The following is a 24,865-nucleotide window of genomic DNA, read 5'->3' on the forward strand; positions in this document are numbered from 1 at the left end:
TTTTTTTTTTTTTTTTTGATTAATTTTTTGATTTTGATTAATTGGCGATTGAACCTTACAGTCACTACAGTATTTCAATTCAGGCTATCTAAATGTAATAGTCGTTCAGTCTGGTTGACCAGAAAAATGCTGTAGCTTGGCATCTGGACAAAACTTGAACTATAGGAAATATTATCCCAAACTACGGTCAAAATGCTATATATGTTTCGGGAAATCACGGAATCTAACACACACAGTGTTGTCTTATTCATCTGTTTTGATACAACGAAGCGTCCCTGCCGCGACGCACACAAATCTGATTTCAAGATTAGAGCGTAAGTGCGATATTGATATTGTTAAGAAATGGGAACCGATGCTAATGTTTAGTGTTGCTTTGAAAAATTTAAACATCGCACGACTAAACGAAGATAGGGATCTTCACTGTGTGAGGCTATCTCCGTCAGATTCAGTGGGGTGTGATCAACTTTGCAAGTAATGCTCTTCTCTTGTTACGAAACAAATGGTATTCTTATGCATTCTTTAAGATGTCAACATTTGGGATAGGCCCAGTTCGGTCCCATGCACTATTGCGACAGGGTAAAAAAACCATTCGGTTCGCATTGCAAAGCTATTAGATGCATAGATCAATAAGGCATTTATTTGCACCTTTCAAATCCATACCGTGGTGACAACTAACTTCAGCTTCCTGTATGCTGTAAGGTGAACTTGTCACAAAGCAAAAAGCAACTTAACTTTCCGGAACTTTCGAGCTTCTTCACGGGCGCATGGTGTATGGCCTATGTCTCAGGTATGAAATCGTAAACGACAATAGGTCTTCAGACTGCGCTCAACAGTTTCTCAGCGACATGGTGATCTTCATCGTGATTTTCTTGCGTGGGGCACATTACGAATTCCCGTAACCATTGAGCCTACTACAGTTAACAAGAGTTTATTCGCTTTGGCCTAACAACGGTTTTTGGAACTGTTTACCCAGCAAGTGTATACTTGTGAAGGATGTTTCTTTTTAAATAACGTAAATGCACGATCGTCGTTAGATTGAAAGTATTGTTGTTGGAGATGCACGCCAGTGCCGCGATGTTTTTGTACGTTAATGTAGTGAAGCTTCTTTACTGTGGTGGATATTCTAAATCATTTCCTATATATTTTGAAACGATAACAGAACAATGATCATTTCTAATAATTTGTTAACAAATTTGTAGGAATAGAAGCGTTAGAGTCAAAACAATTCATACGTTCAAGATATATTCACAAAGGCTTTCGAGAGATGCGTGCCGCCGTGTGTTGTCTGCATTCATGATTAAACACTGTATGAAAGCCTGGCAAAACACAGGGTTTTTCTCTCCCTTTGTGTGTATTGCTTTTAACAAAAATCACCTACTGTGATTACTTCCGAGTTACCATTGGTTACTTATACCTTATACTTATACACGTACCCTTGTTAATTTATTTGAAACTACATATTACGTGTTGTGGCTCTTCTTTAACCACACTTATAAAAACCTGGCCATCCACACACCGCAAATGCTGGCCAACATCTGTTTTGAAATTTTTGTTTTGAAAAGTCATAAAATAAACCTTTCTTGTTAGTCAACTTGTTAGCGAGTCAATTAAGATACCTATTTCAGCTTGGGAATGATTGGCGACATTTAACAGTTAACTTGTTGTCATTATTATAATTATGTAGGACATATTGTCGCCATCGGTGTCAACAAACATGACACTCCTGCCTGATCGTAGCGTTCGTTTGTTCCAGTTGCAGGCCAGCAAGCACCTGCCTGGCGCCGCTATGCCTGCCTCAACCGAAAAAAGCCACCCAAAAGTGGGCAGCGTCGGCCGCCGACAAACACCATGCGATGCATGTAATATGTTTTGTCCACGTGTCTATATATTGCTGCCTGCGGACACGCCTATTGCGTGGGATGTGCTGTCGTTCAACAGGAAGAACACAGTGTCGGCCGCCGACTAACACCATGCGATGCATGTAATGTTTTGTCCACGTGTCTATATATTGCTGCCTGCGGACACGCCTATTGCGTGGGATGTGCTGTCGTTCAACAGGAAGAACACGGTCAACTCCGTGTTATGTGCAACAAGTGCAAACGGAGAGTGATTGCAAACCTCATTGAGATGAAGGACCAATTGGTCGTGCGCGATCTACCTTTTGCATTGTGCCCCGGTCGGGTCCTCGTGATGTCTGTAACATGTTTTCTCCACGAGTGTATCTCTGCGCATGCGGGCATGCCTTCTGTACTGGATGCGCAATTGTTCACAAAGAGGAAGAAGGTGCAGGGTTGAAGGCGTTCTGTCTCGAATGCAAAAAAAAAGTCACTACTGATCTTATCGAGATAAAGCTAAGTTTGCTTCGACAGATGCGTTTCGTGTGTTCCCGCGGAAGGGAGGGGACGCTCGAGCAAATAAAGGAGCATCTGTGGGAGTCTGCAGAGTCTCACAATGTGACTGACGTAGCCTCAAGAGGATCAATAGATGGTCCGTTTGGAGCGGAGAGCTTACTTCACAGTTTACGCGATGAGGTGCTAAGTCTGAAATTGCAACTACGCACTCTGGTTGGCGTAGCAACCAAGAAATACTTCTGGGTCGATTTGCAGAAGATCATAGACGAACACGAGAAGTAGAGACAGAAGACCATCACGAGTAACGTTGAGCCCTGGGAGGTGTGCGGATACGCCTGCGGATTCTTCTGTCAAATCAGCGAACATGACACAATGAGTGTTATGTCGACGTGTCCGTCAGGACCATGTCTAATAACACTTCGCTCTCACCGTGGCCGATGAAGAAGAGGTGCATTTTTGCACTATATGATATCAGCGGCCGCGAAGTGAACTCATCTGTCACTCTTCTTCCAGAATGGCAGACCGATGAACTCATGCTTCTATATATTGCTGCCTGCGGATACGCCTATTGCGTGGGATGTGCTGTCGTTCAACAGGAAGAACACAGTGTCGGCCGCCGACTAACACCATGCGATGCATGTAATGTTTTGTCCACGTGTCTATATATTGCTGCCTGCGGACACGCCTATTGCGTGGGATGTGCTGTCGTTCAACAGGAAGAACACGGTCAACTCCGTGTTATGTGCAACAAGTGCAAACGGAGAGTGATTGCAGACCTCATTGAGATGAAGGACCAATTGGTCGTGCGCGATCTACTTTTGCATTGCGCCCCGGTCGGGTCCTTGTGATGCCTGCAACATATTTTCTCCACGAGTGAATCTCTGCGCATGCGGGCATGCCTTCTGTACTGGATGCGCAATTGTTCACAAAGAGGAAGAAGGTGCAGGGTTGAAGGCGTTCTGTCTCGAATGCAAAAAAATAGTCACTACTGATCTCATCGAGATAAAGCCAAGTTTGCTTCGACAGATGCGTTTCGTGTGTTCCCGCGGAAGGGAGGGGACGCTCGAGAAAATAAAGGAGCATCTGTGGGAGTCTGCAGAGTCTCACAATGTGACTGACGTAGCCTCAAAAGGATCAATAGATGGTCCGTTTGGAGCGGAGAGCTTACTTCACAGTTTACGCGATGAGGTGCTAAGTCTGAAATTGCAACTACGCACTCTGGTTGGCGTAGCAACCAGGAAATACTTCTGGGTCGATTTGCAGAAGATCATAGACGAACACGAGGAGTCGAGACAGAAGACCATCACGAGTAACGTTGAGCCCTGGGAGGTGTGCGGATACGCCTGCGGATTCTTCTATCAAATCAGCGAACATGACAATGAGTGTTATGTCGACGTGTCCGTCAGGACCATGTCTAATAACACGTCGCTCTCACCGTGGCCGATGAAGAAGAGGTGCATTTTTGCATTATATGATATCAGCGGCCGCCAAGTGAACTCATCTGTCAGTCTTCTTCCGGAACGGCAGGCCGATGAACTCATGCTTCTATATATTGCTGCCTGTGGACACGCCTATTGCGTGGGATATGCTGTCGTTCAATAGGAAGAACACAAGTGTCCGCCGCCGACTAACACCATGCGATGCATGTAATGTTTTGTCCACGTGTCTATATACTGCTGCCTGCGGACACGCCTATTGCGTGGGATGTGCTGTCGTTCAACAGGAAGAACACAGTGTCGGCCGCCGACTAACACCATGCGATGCATGTAATGTTTTGTCCACGTGTCTATATATTGCTGCCTGCGGACACGCCTATTGCGTGGGATGTGCTGTCGTTCAACAGGAAGAACACGGTCAACTCCGTGTTATGTGCAACAAGTGCAAACGGAGAGTGATTGCAAACCTCATTGAGATGAAGGACCAATTGGTCGTGCGCGATCTACCTTTTGCATTGTAAGTTTGTTCGAGTGGCCGATATTCGCGACAGGTCGGATGAATTACTCTTTGAAGGACGAGCCTGCTTTTCGGCAGAACTTCAAGAACCGTAAGAATATTGCTACATGGAAACTAAAACGATTATCGGTGTGTTTTGGTGTATCAGGTGTAAGCAAATGATAATCAAATAAAATTTGCGTTTCGCCAACATCGTTGAAAATTTGAGAATATGATCAAGTAATGTGAATCGGTGTGATTATTAAGAAAGCAAATTGCAACAAATTTAATTTAAATGTTTGGATTTACCAAGTCAGCAAAAAATCAAGTCAAATAATAGAATAGCTAGATCTTTTGCTTGAGATTAACGAAGTTGCGGGTTTGTTTTGTAACTAGTTTCTGCTCCTAAAAACAATCATTTAATTTGAAAAGTAACAATGGCTTTTTTTTGTTATGGTTAATGATACACGGAAACACCTAACATAAGGCTTTTATATAAAATTTTGTTTTTTTTAATTGCATTGTTATCTTTTTATTTTTTCCATCTGAAGATGATTTCCCATTTCCGTTATAGCTGCCAAGCAATTTAATTATATAGTTTTCTTTTTAGAGACGATTCCTAGACTTTTTTTTGGAGGTTAAGGGACACCTTCATAAGACAATCCCGACCATCACTATAGTAAACTCTAAATGTGCCTTCCCTCGAAAGGAGCACGAAGTTGATTTGTGGTAGATGCAAGTGTCATTTTACTTCGTAATTTCTCTAGTGAAGCCTTGCGTGACCTCTAGCCCTAACGTTTCTTAAGCGTTCGCAAAATAATGGTCGTTCTCTTCAGCATGTTTTTCGAATACTACTAGGGAATTAGTACTGTTGCCGTTACGCTCTACGGACGTCGTCTATTCTCAGGCGATTTATCTGTTTCGTCCCGCTAGAAATTTCCAAGTCTCCTCTTGAAGCCTTTCTCCCAGTTTAATTTTAATGCTTAGTATTGTACTATTACCAACTAACCACATCAATTAGAGTCCGAGAATCATGATGGGTGTAGAAGACCTACCACACAAGCTCTTGCAACGCCAGATCAGTGGAAGCTCGATGGAAACCATTTATTATAAGGGACTTCTGCGTATGCCTCTTTACTTAAAGCGCAGATTGAGAAAATCTTCCCTCGGGGTCGCAACTGTTGCATGCAAGACAGCACAATCCGCCCGGCAAACGAATTCGATGCTTTTCTCTTCCTTGGCTTCTCTATCTTTGTCGGTCGTCGGTAGCGTTTTATGCTCAACTTTTCGTAGCCGACTACGAAAAAGACGGCCAACGTCGTCACAATCGGGACGACGTCGGGGCGCCTAACCTCGCTCAGCCCTGGTACGCCAAGTTTTGTCTGGTCATGGACAGTGGACATCTGTGTGGTCAGAGACAAACAGGTACACAGAGAAGTAACAACAAAGGACAGTACTAAGAAGATGGTGAATATGATGACAAAGGACAGGATGAACTGGGCCAAAGTTACGGCTTTCTTTAATGATATTATGAAAAGAAAAGAACAACTAGAAAGGATGAGACGTAAGAAAATAGATGAACGGCATACCCGAAACAATCATGGGCCCGATGCTCAACAACTGGAATTAGCGGAAGTACAGGGAGTACGGTTCCCCTCGAGACCCAGAGTTTATGGTCAAGAGGAAAGCCGGAATGGAGGATGGACTGGAACGGCTCAAAGGGAAGGATGATGAAATGACCGTTCCTGCAAGTCATGGTTTCGAAGTAATATCAAACATATCCCGAACCATGGCCCAAGCTGATAAAGGGGTCCTAGTGGGTGAGAGTACCACAGTACCGGACAAAGCACAGACGATGATGTCCGGTCTGCATAATGCATTTGCCCTTAACCTCCAAAAAAAAACAAAAAAGCCCTGGTACGCTTGCTGGACCAACAACAACGCACTAACCTAATCATAAAGCCACTAAATGACTCAAAAAATAGATCCTGATGTTTGATTTGTCCCAACTTGCACCTCTGGTGCTACTTCTGCGAATCTTCTCCACTTCTGTTTGTACTCGCATGCAGCGACGACCAGCCCCTAACACAAGACGGAAAAAGTCAAAATTTACAGCGCTTTCGACAGTCTGTCGTTTCAACATTTAAGCAGTGTGGTCACTTTTCCAAGTTTTTTCGATTTGTCGATCAGGTTTGATTGCAGGCACAGCATGAAGAAGATCCCGTAAACTCGTGCTGCGTTGGCTAGTTGAAAAATCATTAGGATGAGTAGTTGTGTTATGCTAGGCACGTCGTTTCCGTCATTGGGTACTGTCATCGGTAACTGTATTGCCATGTGCCAGTGTGAGATGCCTATTTTTTGTCTACTGGTTACCCAGTTAACAGGAAGAAGAGAAACCGTTTGGTCATAGCGATCTTTCATTAAACGCCGGCCGCGTTTTGACCAGAACCCAGTCTTATTGGCCGAACTGGCTAATAGTTAGCAAATTGACAATTGTTAGCAATTCTTTCGTATTAGAGCAAACCAGTGGGGTGTGTCCTTCTTGGCTCGTCTGGAGTGCGGCAAGCCCGTACCGTTTGATGAAAACAAAGTACAGTGCAGTTCGTAGCGACGATGTGCTCGTAGCTTTTGGATGGAAATATGGTCTTTATTAGACCGTGATTTAATACGGAGCAGTTGGTTGCTGGTCTCGATCATCTTAGCCAAGAACCAAAATGATGATCTCTACTAACAGGCTTTGCGGGACCAGATGTATTAGCCGATGCCTCGTGGCACCAATAGCCATTGTCCTCATCTGTTGCAGGCAGCCGATCTTTGGTAAGTTACATTTTTGAGTATCGCGCTGTAGTGGTTTAAGTCTGCAATAGCTTCCGGTATAGCTAACTAGATTTCAATCATCCTAAATTTTCGACAGTTATTTTAACTGACAACACGAAGAGTGTTACTTCAGGGAAGGAAGGCATTACTTTAATGGTTTTACGATTTCTAATATACGACTCCCTCCTGCGATGAACTCCTGCTATTGTATATACAAGTGGTTCTGATCGAGCCTCATCTTGTTCGACCTTATTGTATGCCTTATAGGTAGTGCCCTAGGCCATTTCTTTGTGATTAATTATTACAATAAAAAGTTTTCGTGGACATCAGGAATTTGAGGTTTTCCTAAAGGTAATGTATTGTATCAACACCACAAATTCTAATAATCAATTGTAACAACAGCAAATACGACCCTTCAACTTGTGTGTACCTATATGCACTACTGCCTCGTACTTATTGCTTTCCCTATCCATTAACTTCCTTGGTAATGGTATCCCCAATAATTAGGGTAGGTGCTTAGTTAAAGCCCTTTATAACAACATCAGATGATCACTTTTTTGGCGACTCAAATATCCGATTATACAGTACCTCGCTAGTTTGAAATGGATCGGTGCTAGTTGAAGTAACAGACACGGGTGGTTGGACCTAATATTTAGTACAGAATATGGATCTGGCAATAAGAAATTGAACGCTACGAGAGCGCAAAAGATAGAGAAAGTGCAGCACTACTAACGTAAGTTGAAGAAACGCAGAATATGCACATATAACGTGGGGATTGTGTTTCTTCGGAAGTATTGGATTTAGGATGTTGTCGGTGGAGGTCTTTCAAAGTTCTGCTATTTTTATTATGACAGTACAAAGCATCATTCTGCCACCTACTCTTATTTCGGTTATTCTTTACCGATAAGCAGCCTATCCTTGGCTACACAGAGGTTATCATTTCAGCTGCTGACCGACCGCTAGGTACCGACAGCTACTGTAGCAGAGACATCCTATAACGCCTATCGATTTCGACTACTGTTTTTGGTGTTATTACTTATTGTGCTATCTGTAGCCAGTGATTCCTTGTAAACAGTTTTTATATTTTAAATATATGCATTAAGGTTAATTCTTGGGTTGTTGAAAAAGTATTGACCACTTTCACAGTTAAATGACTTAAAAATTTTGGGTATTTTGAGTCGCATCGGGTCGGCGTTGGGTTGGCATTGAGAGCTGAGGTTTGGCAGAAGTACCATGTGCTGAAATGCTTGCATCCATACTTACGATAAAACTTCTACAATAATTACTATGTTTTACAATTACATTTGGATAAAGGCATGAATGCCTATTAAATATTTGGGTTGTTTATGGTTAAGATACGTTTTTGAAGCAACTCTTTCTGGTACTTTTCTTTTAGAAATTTCAATATAGAAGATGCTCGTTGTAGCGATCGACTAATTACAGAAGATGTTGATTACTTGCTATTGTGAATGTTAAGAAAATTACGTGGGCAGACATGGTATTGCCATACTAAACACCATTGGAAAAAAACTCACCGTTTGGATATCACGTGAATTATCGTATTTCCGGACAAAATCGGATTTTACAACAACTGATCACAGGTAATGGGAGATAAATCACATACAACAATAATGTGCAATAAAAAAAAATCAAGCGTGCTCTACGATTTTTGGCCTGCCTAGAGCTTGCACCATCAAGCTACTACCACCTCTTTCGGTCTGTCTCTATAGAACTCCCTTAATTTATTTTAACTCAATTAATGTCGTCCATTTAGTTTCAATTGAGATTGTTACAATTTTTCGGCCGGGATTGAAAAAAATTATGGTGATAATATTGCGGTATTACCCGGAAAAGGGTTGCAGGTCATCGATCAGAATGGTGCATATTTGGTTTTACAGCGTTATTTTGAATTATATTTAAAAAGAACATTTGCTTAAATTCCGGCTTAAGAAGAGCGAGTACTTTTTCAATAACCAAATATAGGTAGATTCTATGATGATGCCGATTACAATAGGATAGAACCTTCGACAAACAAAGTCGAGCAGAACGATATGCGTTCTAGCCCAGGGTGATGCCTCATGCTTGTATTAGAGCACGTCGCTAGCTCTGAAGTGGGCAACAAGTTATCAAATGTAAAACGTTGCGCATATGCTGATCGTTGCTAATATAACTTTTCATAGACGGTCACTTTCAGCTTTGTGTTTGTGCTCCTGCCTGTTTGTGAACCGTTCAGCCCACCGCTACTATACCGACGGGAGCTGGCCTTTTGCCAGCAGCGTCCTCGCTCAGCCACTCAATAGCAATCAAACACCCCATGAGGTCTTCCTTTGAAAAGCAGTATACTACCATCACGAAGACTTTCAATGTATCGTATGTACTCTCAAAATTCTTTGTATATGCACATGGCCGATACAGAATCTAAACTGCGATTCCTGCGAAAGTTACCCTATAAAACAAGAGAACGTGTGTTAGCAGTCTCTATACGCTGTGCATTGAAATGGCAGTCAATTATAGGGTTTATGTATTTATTATAATAAATACTGTTATAATCAGCAATATACTGTAAAGGGTTGTTTCGTTCTATTTAACTATAGTATAAAAATGCACGATTTTTTGTCCAGCTAATTGCTAGCATATTTTATGCTCAGAGAAGATTCATCAGATGATATTTTGGTTATGAATTCGTAGAAGCTTCACAACTAATTCACGATAGATGCTGTTGTTGAGGTCGCCTCACGAATCTACTCATTCTGTAGTCAGCGTATTTTTCCTGAAATCATCATGACGAGCCAGACGTACATCACGAGTTGCGCTGCAATCCATTATATTTCAGGTGCATTCTTATTATCATCTGCATAACAGTCGTAGAAATTGAATTGTCTCTTTCCTCCAATCGACGAAGCGGTCTTTAAATCCCAAGAAAAAGATAACGGTCCTTAAATGTAAGGGTTGCAGTCCTATCAGCTACGTTAAACGCATTGCCTTGAACTAAATGCCTACTATGGGATGGTCATTTATTATTTCTGCCGCTAAGCTTAGCTGTGGTAAACGTTGCGAGAACCAGCTTGTGTTAAGGATGATGCGATGTCACGTTCTCGTCCTGTAATAAAGAAAACGGATCTTTGCCCCTTTCCTTCCGTGTCGACGTTTTACTTGTATGTAATTTAATCTACGTTAACTCCAGTAATGTGTGAGCAGCACGAGCGCAGGCCAGTCGCGAAGAGCGACTGAGCCGATGTTGGTTTTATTTGCTGATATGCTCGTTGGATGCAAACTGTGGCTTCGGAACCTTCGTCAGGCCTCCCCGAGAGGAAAGCTCTCATTAAGCTTTTCCCTATGGCCTGCTGGCTTTTTCGGCTTGTTCTGGTTCCTTACCACAACCAATACGCTGCTTTGCCACGGCCTTCTTCGCGGCGAATACCCCCATCTTTTCTATACTTTTCCTCTACGTTATACGAACGCGAAAGATAAAACAGCATCGGATAAAAATGAAGATACACAGTACAGAAAACTCGCGCTGTGCTCGTAGTGTTTGTCGTAATAATCTTCCTGAACATGTTCAACTACTATAAACAATAAATCTACGACGCTTGTGGGAGGATTTATATAAAGTAAAGAAGTAAAAAAAAAAAGATATTATCTCCAATCACGAAAAATATTTAAATTTCAAAACAATTAGGTTTGCGCTCACACGCCATTGCCTAACACTAGGTTCTGGGGCAATCTAGAATAATATATCCTAAGGTAGTAGTAATATGTTTAGCACTAGCTATTATCTGCTAAGAAAGAGGCTTGATTTAAGGACAAAGCTGTCGTATGGTTAGTCGGCGTATCGATGCCAATATTAATGCTTGGATGACGGAGTGTTGTAAACACCAGGCAGCGAGTATCCTGCAGCTAGGAGTACTATATAAGGCTCTTTCGTACGCATAGAGTGTTCAGTTTGTGTAGCACTGCAGCCGTGTGAGGGAAAAGAAGCGAAACTGCCGACGATGACGTAGAAAGCGGGGACGGCCGATAACCTTGAGTCAATAATCGACGAACCGATTTGTTCTATCTTCGCTACTAAAGCCCATATTTCTCTCCAGCTATGAACACACATTAACTGCCAGTACAGGGCTATACTAACCTGGCTCTGGGCATAGCAGCCTAATCCAAGGTTGATATTCTATCTGAGCCGTCTTCAATTGAAGCGTGGTCCTCATAGTGGAAACCATCCGTTGTCCATGGTAGCTTATGTTTGCATAAAGCGAATCTGCTCTATTTATGTCTAGTCATAAAAATGAACCTACTATATTAACTGATGTTTAATAATAATCTTTAACGTCTCTAGCCATCTAAACTCTTGACTGTACATTATTTACACGTATTATGCTAAGTGCTATGTAAGCTTTTCGTCCTGACTCAGGACATAGTACATGTTGGCAATTTTTGGGATCTTCGAAAATAACCAATGTTCCCTGCAAGCAAATTAGATGGTCTGTGAGAGGCTGGCTAGTGATGTCGATAACTTAGACCCAGGATTTTATTAACACTTATAAAGGGAACGTTTTCAACAAAATGGTACATGTCAAAAGTGATGAAAAAGGTTTGTGCGATAGACGGACATGGCTACCAATTGTTCATTCCGCTACTATGGGCTACATATTTGAATATACTTCTTGTTTATATTATTTGCAATCTTTTTGACTGTGAAATTTTCACTGCAATCATTCAACAAAGGTATACAGAATGATGAGGACAAGAAAAACAATATTTTTAATTTGATTCACTAAGAACATTATTTTCTCTGTTAGCTGTATTGGTAATTGCTATTCATTGTGTTAACCATGCAGTCTTTTTACTGCGTGGAAGAGGTTGGCATATAATTTTCTATTCCGGTCTATGTTACCACAGCTCTACTGTCGACTTCGAGTTATGTTTTTGGGCAGAGTATCGAGCAAATTCTACACGTTCTTCAGGAAGAAGCAGCCCTTGTCACTCGATGAATGCACCCTAATGAACAGTTCATTTTATTTTCGGTCATCTTCGTCCATTTTCAAGCTACAAGACCACGTATTTTTTGAGAAGAACCCGTCTAGCAAAACCATACAAATGATAATAAAAAAAAAACCACAAAGCCGCAGAAGTAGAGAAAACTTTTTAACCAATAAAAACATTGTCATGGTAGGTTCCGCAGTGCCTGAGTTTCATGAATGAATCAGTGAAAATCGATGCAAATTAAGAAAGATAAAAATTAAAAAACAGAAGACTACAATTCGCATCTAGATTTTACAGACAAATTTACCAACTTGTTCGACTACTTTTTGCCATGCTAATATTTACAAAATGCCATTATAGGGATAAGTTCTCAATTCTACCTTTTCGAGATGGCAATCTTTAATTCGTAGTAGCGGTCTGGTGTCAGCCAAAAATGTTTTTCCGTTAGAAACACTTAATGGTGCGTGAGCTAGACCACGTCGCAGGGGTGTAGACCCAACACTCTAGAAAGCTTTCGCAAGCTCCGGAGACATCGCAGCAGAATGAGCTTACGTTAGGGACAGTGTTGTTCGAGCTGATTTAAGAAACAGTTGTACGTTGACCGTTGAACACTGTGAGCGGTTCTATGCGCAAACTGCTACTGCTCTTTGTTCGACTCTTCATCGTTCCATCATGCCGGAGCCAGCAAGGCCAACGCCATAGGGCGTGGCACCATTAGACCAACAGCACCGAGTCAGCCGTCAGCTTCCGTATGTTTTGGTAGGCATTTGAAGAGCTTTCCCGCAGGATCGTAGCTTTCTTAGATAACTCCCTCCTGACGTCACAGAATAGCACATGGTAGAGCTAGTAAAATTCTTACGCAGCCGTCTCAAAAACGCAGTCCCTACGGGACGCGTCAGTTTGCTTTCATACAACAGGTGCCTGTGATCAGATCAATAATAACATTACTAGGCATGACTGAATGATTTTAGAAAATAAGTGGACACAATGTAACCTTTAATGTGTTAGGAGGTTGGTGAATTTTACTCAGGCGTAGACGATATGAAATACGATTTTTTGCTAAGCTGAGATTTTTTTTCGCTGATACCCGCGGGGTTTATAGTAATGCCTGTGACAAAGTGGGGTTCAATTTCAAATACACAGGTATAGTGATATTCACCCTGGCTTTATTAGAACTTCAAAAGATTCGAAAAACGCGCTCAGTGGCAGCTGCGAATCGAACTCCGAACCTCATTTACAGGTGGCGTCCATCACCTCATTATTAAGGCAGTCAACGTCAATGTTATGTTACTGAAGTTATGGATATTGGTACGGGAGCAAAACCGGGCCAAAAAAAAGTATATCCTATGAGCTTATTAAAAGAAATCATATATTGACTAACTTATAAATTCAGTTAGGTAACATCTACTCCTAGATGTCCATTGTGAAATGCTGTGATGTACATTGACATGACTTGAATGAGCGTCCTTTGGAATACAGTACATATGATCGGTTAAAAGCATCGCTCTGTCTGTGCATAATCTTGGACGCTGCTGGTAACGCAATGTCCATAACAGCGGTATCCTTCTGCCAATTTCTATCCAAGGCCCACAGACTGGATGGGCTAGTACTAGCACTAGCTAGTGTTCCCTGACCGACTAACGAATGAACGAATGCTTACTTTTTCAAAACAAACCGCGCTTTCCTCTTTTTCGTCGTGCGCTAGATTCAGCTGCTGAGTCTATTGAGAGCCCATGAAGGAGGAGCAATGCTACTGAAAAGCTGTTCGGCAGTAATCTTTTAAACTTTTAGTGATGGCTAAACTACAATCAACACGCGGCCAATGCAGTTCAACGACAACAAAAGCTATAGATATACGACACGAACGTAACAAGATCTTACGTTTTCTGTCCGCACTAAATATTTAGTCGGCAATAAACTTAACGATCTAGAGAAATAGACATAACATCCAGTACGTAGCCGTCACGTAATCTACTTCTGTAGATCAATTCATCTGATATCGACCAGGCCATAAAAGTGAATCGTTGTGAGCTGACATGCTGCGGTAGAACAAGTATATGATGTCTGCATGAAGAAAGTGATTTGGTCTTATACTGACGACAGGACAAGGCGACCACCACAAGTCGATCTGATAAACGTTGAACGAATCACGCTTTGACTCCGGCTAGAATCATTATGTATATATTCTGGCACCATTCAACAGGTACAGATCACGCGTCTAACGCATTGACTGCATCGTCTTATAATAAGTTAAAATTGATCTGACCGCTTTTTAATTCAATCAGTCTAAACAAATTATTGCGTGTTCTAATAAGAAACATCTATTTCTTTAACCAGACTGAATATCTTCGAAGTGCAAAACGTTATTCTCTAAAGCTTGCTACGCATCGCTTTCCACCTATGCGCTAGGACCAGTCCCGGTGTTCATGCTTCTGCCGTTTACCTAAGATACCTTTTTTTAGGTAGGTTTGAGTGTATCATATTCTTCTCGCACGCATAGAAGAAACTCTCGACAATTAAGGGCAAAGTGAAGATTAACGTTGTCTCAATGGCGTGCATTATTAGAATGTCGAAGATGGTTTGCTCATATAAATTTGCCTAAAATATGCTCAGAAAATCTTGAACGATAGTTGTTTCGTGCATCTTAAACTGCATATGCTTGCAGAAGTTAGATATATATTCATATAGCTGTTGTTATATGATGCGCTTTTTGAAGGCTAGAATTATTTAGTTTGAGCTCTCCTTTCAAAATGTCGCACCCCTGGCCGGTCATAGAGTTGTGACTCTGCTTATTTGCTACGAGCTGAATCAATGCCGCTGTTATCCGTACAGGAAAGCGTCACTCTATGCTGGGCATGAGTTTTATAAATGATAAAGGAAGCTTTATGTCGACGCCAGCGTCCCTCTGTGCGGGGCAGCTAGGCACTGTGATATAGGAGCAAACTGTTTATACAGGAAATCAACTTGGGTCATCCAAGTTTACTGCAGACCCAGCTTATTCTTGCCCATATAAATCTTTGATAATCAGTTTCCTTATGAAAGGTAAACTATATCTGAAAGACCAGACAGACTTCCGCTTTTTGCACCCCACTTAATTGTACGCAAAACTCAATGGAAATTTATTTGTTGGAAAATGCTTTTCTGCGTCAGGGATTTTACACTACTTTCTGACCACAAAATACTGATCTTATGGCATTATCTCAAGTCTACCTACAACATGAAGGTGTTTCCAGTATGCCAAAAAACCTGTAATAAGGAAAATATACGTCTTAAAATTATTATTGATCATTCGAACTTCCGATTTTTACTTTGTAATTGAGGTGACACTGGCAATTAACCGAGTGTAGCTGACTGATTAAGTAAACGTAATAGCAGCAATAGGGGCAAAACTTAATAGCTTTTTTATTTATATAATAGCGTACAGAGGATACACCATACTTACAGATTGTGGCGCTCGCCAGTTAACGAAACCATAATTGATTAAATACTATCTCTTTTACGCGATCATAGTGGTGATCTGCAACCCGTAAAAGGACGGCACTTATCTTTATGATACGCGCAATTACTTTTTATTAGATTTACAAAAGACGATTCATCTTCTAAGGTGCCTCTTATCAAAGCAGACATTACGAAAAAGCTCAAAGCCACGAACTTTAATTGAAGGGTGGGTATAGTTTGTTTAAACGCTACTGTGATATGTTTCTACTAATCTTAAATTATGCGTGTCTCTAGTTCATCCTTACTATTAAAATGGGACCGCAAAATTTACTACCTTCATTTTCCGACAAAAAGGCGTTCATTTAAAACAAATAGAGATAAGAATAGGATATCGAGGCACAGAGGAGTTGGGGGCTTCGGTGGATGTGGTCGTTGTCTGCCCTCGTGAATAGTGGGGATGTGTCCGACGGATTATCACGGTGGGCCGCTGTCTGGCCAAGTGACGCGGCGGGCGGTGCTCTTCTAAACTGTAAGATCATTTCACTGTGTCTGTACGAGCCCCCTAGTCCCTACCGTTCATATAGGTTACGATCCACGGTCCTTGAATGTATCGGAAACATATGCAAAGTCCTTGTAAGGCAATAAGAAATTTGCTCTAAGATTACGATTATTTGATTTGAGAAGTCATTGCAAATTCCTATTCTATCTACGCGTCTGAAAGCTGTGAAATTCAAAGTCTAAACAACAACTACAAGTTTCTGTATACTTGATGGAGAAATATACCAGTAGTTTGATGCGCATACCTGCACGCTAGTCCTGTATTGTATAGAAGCAGATAACACATTTGAGAAGATTCAACCTGGCATATTAATTTCATTAGTTTACCAATTAAATATATATTTGTTTCCTAAATATTTCAATCATCATCATATCAAGCACATCTTTATTAAAAGAGAAAAAACAAAACAGAAAACTAATTACATTTGTGTAATACAGTAGCCTTCTCGTTTACAAAAGTTAAGTTCTACACAGTATGACCAGGCTATTGCTGTTAGTTTACTTACAATTATCAATTCAAGTATTGTTTAACTTTGACGATCTTTCTTCGGTACGGCGTCCTATCATAATATCACAGAAGCGAAAGTTTTTCTCATATACTAAAACATGGTGGCCTTTCTGTAGTTGTAGGTCACCAGTCGCGCAAAAAGAGCTTACGAAATATTCCTTTCTTTCGCTGAAGTAGATCGATTACGCACTGCAGTCACCATCAAAATAACACAAATATGACAGTCGACGCACGCACGTTTTCTTTTTTTGGATCATGATATCGTGCCCTATTTCAGCAACTCACCAAGAGAGATGGAGGACAGTTGAAAGGTCTACGATCTTCTCTCCAGTTCAGGCCTACGTGAATGTGCTGAATCAAACTTGTCCTCTTACGAACGAATCTGCTATGTGTGGTCTGGTATTCAGACCAGCTGCGGTCCTTCTTCGAGACATATCCATCTGAATTTAAAGGTCAACTCACTCGAGCTGCACTGTGGCCCACTCTTTACTGCTCCCCCGTCCCCGCTTATTTATGCCAACTTCGTTGCATCAGTGAACCTGACCCATGTTAGCAGAGACGTTCGAAATCTTTCAAGGGTTAAGTCTTTCTGCGGTATTAAACGGGAAATAGCTAGAGATCGTCGTTATCCTTCTTATCAAATTAATGGCAAAATCTTTTCGGGTTCTTTTCCACATACTTTCCGAAAACTATTTTCCAAATTATTTTGAAGCAAATTTTGCTACAATTTTTCTTTCTTGAACATTTTTTTTGATTATGTATATATATATATATGGGATTATGTATATAGATGTGGGTAAGGGTGACATAAAGCTGCTCATATTAGAGTAGTTTAGTTGATTCCCTTGGTCCTTGAAAATTTGAGCGTGGTGATTATCTTGGTGGCAGTCCGTACTGATATCCGCAGCAGGTCTCCAAGGTGCGAAGCCTTTAGTGTCTAGAATAATGTAGGTAAGGGAAGTCGGCAAAATAGTTCTGTAACTTTGGGAGAAGGGATGGCTCTGAAAGTTGATCCAGTCAGGTTGACAGTAGAAGTATTTATGATATTGTGTTGTCGCCGGATGGACTTCGTGTCTGTCTGGATGATGACCGAAGTTGTGTTTATGGACATTGTTAGCTATTTCGGTTTATGCTGACGTGAGTGGAAATTATCAACTACTTCAGAACTGGATTTCTACAGTACGACGCCTTTCATATGAACGACGACGACACCTATTTTCTAGTAAAGTTTGCATTATTGATTACTTTGCTTCAGAGTGTGTGCTTAAGTTTTTTTTAAGTTACATTATTAGATACAAGACCTCCTCGACAGCGTCATCCTGTTTAAAATGCTGTGCGAAAATTTACAGAGACGCAAACACAAGCGATTTTCGAGTTTGTAATTCCAGTTGACTTGCTTTACATACCCGACCTGGCCACATTGCAGGCAGTATTCTCACTTGGAGCGATTTCTGGTTCAATACATCTCAGTTATCGGATTTAGTAAGCGTTTGTGTGCTCTACAGTTACTATAACGATTGTTATTTATTTCGAATCTCTAGTAAATACTACCAGATTTGTGTAACACAAATATAACTACATACTTGAACTGTTTTGAGGCCTAACAATGTACGTTATTGTAAGTTTGATCGGTATCGACACGGCTCCTGCGAAACAACTTGTTACGCTCGGCGGTAGAAGGAAACCATAAGGACGAGTAGAATCGAATACGACGTCTATCAATGCTTATCGCTTTACCTAGACTATACTGATACAAAAAAATAACGCACCCATTTAGCCATTCGCTCGGAACCGTAAAAGAAAAGAAGGTTACCCCTTAAGTTCTTTATTATCTGATGATACTCAATCAGCTGTAAAAGATCTAAGGTCAACATTTTCTGAATTCTGTCCGCAGATTCCGTTTGCGTATTTCAAATGTGATTTATGTATTTTAACCTTCCACATAGATTTGTACAAGCTTATAATAGCAAAGAGTCATTTTAGGTTTACTTTTGTCTTTTTTTTAAGTTTCAGCCTCCATAACTTGCGTGGAGAAACTTTTTGACGACGACGAAAAAACCACGTATCCGAACCACACGCAGTTTCGATACTACCACTGCCCGGGCCGTTTTCCATCCGATCATACTCGATGTTGTCATCTCGATCAGCAAAGATGCTGCCCGACACACCGGCGATTCTACGAAATAGATCGAACGTTAGTATCTGGTAAACGCTGATCTAGAAGGATAATAAAAAGTATAATGAGTTACTTTCAAATACAATGCAAATAAATTATGTATGCTGTACAAAGTAAGAAACGCAAAACGTGTTTTAGATATCATGATGTCAGCTTCAAATTGTAACCCTCGATACTTCGGCCAGTATTGGAACACGTGAAATGTACCGCCGTAGGCACTATCGGCATTTTGCCAGTGAAGTCTAACTACACCCCATCATTCGTTGCGCGTAAATGATAAGACTTATTTATACGAATATTATATAAAATCAGTGATTAATCCTAATGAAGCACATTAGTGGTTGATAAATTAATGCAAACATATTTAACTTACTGGTTCTCATGCATATTTATATGCCGAAGTTGAGCTCTACAGCTGAGTACTGAAGATAAAAGGGGGCTTGCACTTGTGCAACGCACATTAATTAATGCTTTCATCTAGCCAGCCCCTCATTTGTTATTAGATTACTTAGTCCATTTTACAAATTGTTTTCATAATTTTATCTTTAAAATGCAACTTTTTTTAAATCATTCATTGCAGCATGTAGAACGAAGCGGATACATTCTATTAGTACACAAAGTATACACGTACGGGTGTGAATTTCTACACTTTGCTATTGCATTTAATTCGATTTTCCAGGTGGGCAATTGTGATATCAGTGACAGTGTCCCTTTTATGCCTTCTTGTTGGCTTATCCTGCATTATTTGTTGTTTCTGGCGCCGGTGCCCGCTTTGGACCTGCTGCCGACCACAGCCAAAGCACGATGTTGCCTTCGCTGACCAGTACGAAAAGGTGCCCAACGCCCCTCCTGAGGAAAATTGCACTGCAACGTATCGACACGTCCCTGTCGCAGCGGCAGCTACTATGACTAATGGGCACCAGAATGCCAATACAAAAGCTCCGCTGGCCTCTCTTGCCTCCACCAACGCCAGCCAAGATTGTGCGTAGTTAACCTATTTAAACCTAGATATGTTGATTGACACTAGTATTGTGCTGCACGAGAATAGAGTAACCCTGCCAAAACAGCGTTTGTGGGTCAGCCTAATTTTGTGTAAACATTTTTTGGTTCAGGTCGACTAGTAAGCTGTTTCTTTAAACAGACATAGCGAATAGAATTATTCGATTGTACGAACTAAGAAACGAGGCTTAAATGTAACTAATGCAAGCGAACAACAGGAGCTCTAGTTGTAAAGCTTGACATATGTGTTGTCATAGTTTGTTATTACTCTATTTATAACTGAATTATTTCAACCTAGCTTGCGGTAAAAGTGTTTCTTTTATATGATGATACTTTGATAACGTCTATTATAAAATTCGTGGTATATCAGTAGACAGAACTCTGGCTGATCATTGTGGGGGTGGCATAATAGCCGCTCATTAGAGTTGCCGGGGCACAGAAATTCGCACTGGTCGCCGATGATCGTCATCGGCGATACTTGATACAGACTCCCTTATTATTAGATTAGTGACGTAACGATACTATACACATCGATTGAAGTAAAGAGGGCATGGTCTCGTGTTGTCATTCGCCATTCCATATTGTTTAACAAACCGACTCGAACCTTTTCCTAAGTAAAATATTTGACAAATATGTGTAATCGAAGAGTGAAGTGTCATCCATTAGAAATATGAATCTCAAAGATCCATGTACGCCATGATTGTTCTTACTGGAAAACATTTTTCACTTTTTTGCTTGAAATTTTTGTTTCAGGTCTCGACGCCTGAGCTACTAGTCTTTTATTTATCAGCTAGCTGAAAACACCAGCTAGTATTCGGCGCACCATGTCGTCCTATGGCCTGGGGGTCTATGGGGAGTGACGCCAGCTTCTGTGCGCGCTATCGCTGAACAAGGGCAAGCTTAGCTGACAATCCAGGGACCACACATCGGTTTCACAGTTCGGTTATGGTGGGAAGAGGCCGATGCGTTTCCCTTACCTTGTGCAATTATTAGCGTCATGTCCTCTTGCTAAAGGAGAAAGGCACCAGGATCTCTCGAGCGCCGCGCACAGGATTCTACTAATCCGTAGCGTACTAGGTAGTGACATAAGCTAACCTGCCGCTTGCTAACAAGTGTTAATGAAGAATGTAGTAAACAATGAATTAATAGAATGTAAAGCAAATCTATACGGTTACAAACGCAGGGTGGAGGCGTACTATTGTAAACGGCTAGGATGTCGCCTGAGGATGTCGAATATATATATTAAAAATGTAAAAGCACTTTTAGAAGTCTTGTAAGTATAGAAAATAGCGTGTTTCCTTACGCCGGAAAGAAACATGGATTATCACCTCTAGGTCAAGCCGCCGATTTACATGAATTGCTAAGTTATAGGAGCTAAGCATAGAAATCAAACGCAACATGACAGGCATATAAAAAAAAAAAGCCAAAAATCAACAGAAACAATGATCGTTATTACATATTCTGTTTAACTATGCATTACAAATGTTTTTCGAACTTTGAGATAGTTGCTGAAATATAAAGTGCATAAGTAACATATAATGGACTTTCGATTTATGAACCTTGGAAAATTACGACGAGGTACGCAGGTGGTTTGAAGAAGAATAATCATATAATTTGCCACTTTGTGTAGTTTTCTCGGACGCTCTGGATGAGAGCCCACCTGCAATGATTGACAAAGGATTACGAAAAACGTATCGACGTTATAACGACGCTTGTCTCGTCACGACGTCCTAGTCCTGTCAATCATCGATCTGTGATCGACCTGTTCGAACATTCACTTGAATAAAATTGCTTGATTGCTAATTACTGTTCATAATAGTTCATTCAAAACAATAAATATGTAGTGTTCTGCCATGAAGCTGTTTGACCATTAGGGGCAGTCTTAAAATAATGCAGGGCATTTAGAGGCGGATTTCCTATCGCTATTTGTAAATGTTACTATATTAAGTACACAACTAAGTTTATCGCTTCAATGCGAGTAAATACCCAAGCCATTACTAGACATAACACAGATTTTTACAAAATGATTTTATATAGCCCTACGTTATCTAAAACTATGCGGCTTGATGAGGACTGTTATTATATAATGAAATATTCGTGATGAACTGTTCTAAATTCAGGTATATTTCCTTCCAACACTTTAGGCGTTGTGCCTTATGTATGTGGTATTAAAATAAAATATATTTTGCGCGTATTTTTTACGCGTATTCCAGACCGCGCAAGAGTACGCCCTCTGCCCTCATTTATTTTGAAACTTCCAATCTGATTCGTCGATCCCGTATCTTGGCAGTAAAGGATTAAAATCGCAACGGTACTAATGACAGCTGTAACGTGGCTCAATTTTACTTCTAAATACAAAATCGTAAACTTATTTGAGATATTAATATAAGCATATTGATATTATTATATTATCGTAATTAAACAAATAGAAAAAAGTACGATATTTCAAAATGATGACACATTTATGTATGTGTAAGCGCAGGATGAGGGGTTGTGAAGTGATAGAGGCTTTCTGCCGATGACAAATGCTTAATTGTGGTACGCTTCGTTTTGATGACAGCGGCAGGATGGCGGGCGAAAGATCAGCGGCCAGCTTGGTCAGTTGAGCTCGATTTCGAGATAGGTGAGAAGAGACGCTTGAAGGTTGTAGGAACGTCCTCCACCAAATTCCCGCCAATGCGTTCTGCAAAAACAGAGCGATTCGTCTGGCATTCGGCAAGTTCATAAGAACCAAAGGGTCTCTGCAGCACTTGAAGAAAAAGAAAATTGCCAACTTTTTGATTATTGTGGGTGCGAATTCTCCTGATGGATATCCAGGTCAGGATATTTGGCAACGTATTTCACAAATACATTTGAATTCATAAGTGAATTCAGAAAAGAGATGCAAAAGGAGCGCGTGTCCGGAAACACAGTACGCAGACTAGTGCAGGCTGGTCTGTGGACAGCGAACTCGCAAAACGACTTCTCCATCCCGGCTACAAGGCGCTGCCGACGACTTGGCCTTGTATTTTCTGCTTATCCTTCGGTCCTTAGAAGCGCAGAAACAAGCGTTAGCTGATTGACACCATGGTATTTAGACTCAAACGTTCTTTCTTTCGACAGAAAGCAGAAGAATCCGCAATCCCGGGGGGGGGGGGGGGGGGCTACCGATGAGACCGAAAACGCAACAAAACTGAAGAAGGGAAACGGGGTGTAGCTGCAGACACGTTATAATCATTACGAACAAAAGTGACCAATCGTCCGTTTTGCGCACGTAGAACTTTACCGATGGCGCCTTTAGTCGGCTTCTCCGGCCAACTGTCCGAAATGAGTGAGTAGGATGGCGAGATAGAGTATTCCGCGATATAGCCATAGACAACTTTCAATGAACGAAATACGTTTCGTGATCTAAAGACCTTGTAGGCGCAGAGCGAGTGGCCGTTGACCCTCATTCCTGCATGCCAACTACGGTGTCCTCCAAGTTTGCTTTTCGTCGATAGTAGCTCTACGCTTCTGTACTATCCCCTGCTAGCCTATCTCCGGCTCTTCAAGGCACATTGCTGCCACCTACTCGAATTGTGATTCTGTTCTTTCCCTGAACAAGTATAACGACGTGTACAGGTACGCGAACACCGTCATTTACTTACGGCATGCTCATATGTGCGTTACAAGCGTGGAATGGCGCATTCTGGTAGACTCCTTCCAATCGAACTTCCTTCACCCAAACAATAGATCTGTTTAGTTAAGTATAATGCTGAACTGTGTACATGTTTACATGTTGCGCGTTAACCAGTACGGTTGTTGCTATGCTAACGTTGGCCACCTGGCGAGTCTTATAACCACGAAATGCTACCATGAGATACTCTAATATTAAACTGCGAGAATTAATTTTCTCATTTCAACATAATAATGATGCACTGTTGTCTCAAACGCAAATTGTTCTCAATGGTATCCCAGAGGCATGTAATGAGTTTGTACTCAATTGTTTTGTTATGTAACATAATTATTATTACACACTGAGAAATAGGTCTTTCGTAGATGTTTTTTTACTGGACTAACGGTCGCCCGCGTAATTAACTGCAAGAAACTCTTCCAGGTGTTAACCGACATGCACCGATGGATCTTACTGTTGAATTAAGATTATTAGAAAGTCAATGATTGAGGTCGAATGCGATTTCACTAGAGTAAACATTTCAATTTGGAACGCGGAGTAACGACAAGCGTCCAATACTGACATGCTATCCGCAGCCATATTATACAGCGTGTTTTTACTCTGCCATGAACGATGCAGGTTTGATCGTCTATATCAAACGTCACTCGTTAGCTACGAGATAATATCGTCCTCAACTTAAAATCGGATAGCAACCGTAACGTTAAAAGACCACAAAACAAAGGAAAAAATTTACATGCAAGGTAAAACAAAGTGACCAATTTCTAAGCACTATCTTCTAGGACACTTATGTGGACATCTCATTTATTATACAACTATTAGACCGCGTTTCGTTTCAAAACAAATTGAAGAAAATTCTAAAAGAAGCGCTATGATACAATGACCCTAGTTTCTGAAAGCGTTATGATACAATTTCTAGTTCTGAAGAGTACCCTCGTAGATAACGCTGCCGAGTCCGTATACCGGAACTGTTCATCTAATAACATGAATGTCGGAATTCAAGATAAACATGGACCGTAGACTGCCGCTTATGGCGCCAAATTTGTAAATTTTACCGGCGACATTATCCATTCGAATGTGTTTCTTGATCACAAAATTATTCGTAAAAGTTATTTTCGTAATGCAGACAGGAAAGCTACGTCGACTGGTAACAACAAACGACGAACAGAAGGATAATAACTGCTGTGTGAAAACGAAAGAGCATGAATTGGATGTATGATTTATGAACAAAGTAAACTTCTCTGCCCAAAATGAGTAATTGAAATTGAAAAGTTACGAGGAAGCGTCGATCCAGATCGGCGTCAAAACGGATACGAACACAAGCTATATACAGAAATCGGTAATAGTATTATTGCATGCATATAGAGTATAATAAATATATGCCGATATGCTATAATTTGTCAGTATTTTTTGAAAAAATAATTGTGGATAATAATGGTAATATACAGGGTAAGATA

General features: G+C 40.9%; 1 protein-coding gene and 2 long non-coding RNA genes across 8 annotated transcripts; 2 read left to right on the plus strand and 1 right to left on the minus strand.

Annotated features, from left to right (window-relative positions):
• The first annotated feature begins 16 nt into the window (after window positions 1-16).
• LOC111246933 (uncharacterized) lies at window positions 17-4,533 on the plus strand. 2 transcript variants are annotated; one of them, XR_002671893.2, is made up of 3 exons: window positions 98-314; window positions 700-787; window positions 1,754-4,533. It is a non-coding gene; the product is annotated as an uncharacterized LOC111246933 (long non-coding RNA). The 2 variants fall into 2 exon arrangements; XR_015325114.1 differs by lacking the exon at window positions 700-787 and having other exon boundaries at window positions 17-314.
• LOC111246932 (uncharacterized) lies at window positions 594-6,412 on the minus strand. Its single transcript, XR_015325115.1, has 2 exons — window positions 5,873-6,412; window positions 594-5,686 (listed from the first exon to the last, which is right to left on the minus strand). It is a non-coding gene; the product is annotated as an uncharacterized LOC111246932 (long non-coding RNA).
• A 10-nt stretch (window positions 6,413-6,422) lies between these two features.
• On the plus strand, window positions 6,423-24,804 carry LOC111246931 (uncharacterized). Of its 5 annotated transcripts, none has more exons than XR_015325112.1 (5): window positions 7,125-8,701; window positions 9,281-12,839; window positions 18,592-18,778; window positions 19,440-19,741; window positions 20,513-24,804. XR_015325112.1 is itself a non-coding variant. In XM_022797336.2 (4 exons), the coding sequence occupies exons 1-4, from the start codon at window positions 6,998-7,000 to the stop codon at window positions 20,524-20,526; spliced, it is 606 nt and encodes a 201-aa protein (XP_022653071.1). In that variant the 5' UTR covers window positions 6,423-6,997; the 3' UTR covers window positions 20,527-24,804. The 5 variants fall into 5 exon arrangements, 3 of the variants coding, with proteins under 3 accessions (XP_022653071.1, XP_022653073.1, XP_086841671.1); XR_015325113.1 differs by having other exon boundaries at window positions 9,295-12,839; XM_022797336.2 differs by lacking the exons at window positions 7,125-8,701; window positions 9,281-12,839 and adding an exon at window positions 6,423-7,100.
• The last annotated feature ends 61 nt before the right edge of the window (window positions 24,805-24,865 follow it).

This window comes from Varroa destructor, unplaced genomic scaffold (genome assembly GCF_002443255.2).
Source record: "Varroa destructor unplaced genomic scaffold, Vdes_3.0 BEIS01000003.1, whole genome shotgun sequence".
Lineage (NCBI taxonomy): Eukaryota > Metazoa > Arthropoda > Arachnida > Mesostigmata > Varroidae > Varroa > Varroa destructor.

What these genes read in the sequence shown, in the direction of transcription:
- LOC111246931 (XM_086985545.1), top strand. Translation starts at nt 15,942, where the DNA reads ATGTGGTCGTTGTCTGCCCTCGTGAATAGTGGGGATGTGTCCGACGGA. An exon ending in GGGCGGTGCTCTTCTAAACT is followed by an intron (nt 16,048 to 18,591) that starts GTAAGATCATTT and finishes CTTTTTTTTAAG; the next exon opens with TTTCAGCCTCCATAACTTGC. An exon ending in TTCTACGAAATAGATCGAAC is followed by an intron (nt 18,779 to 19,439) that starts GTTAGTATCTGG and finishes TCGATTTTCCAG; the next exon opens with GTGGGCAATTGTGATATCAG.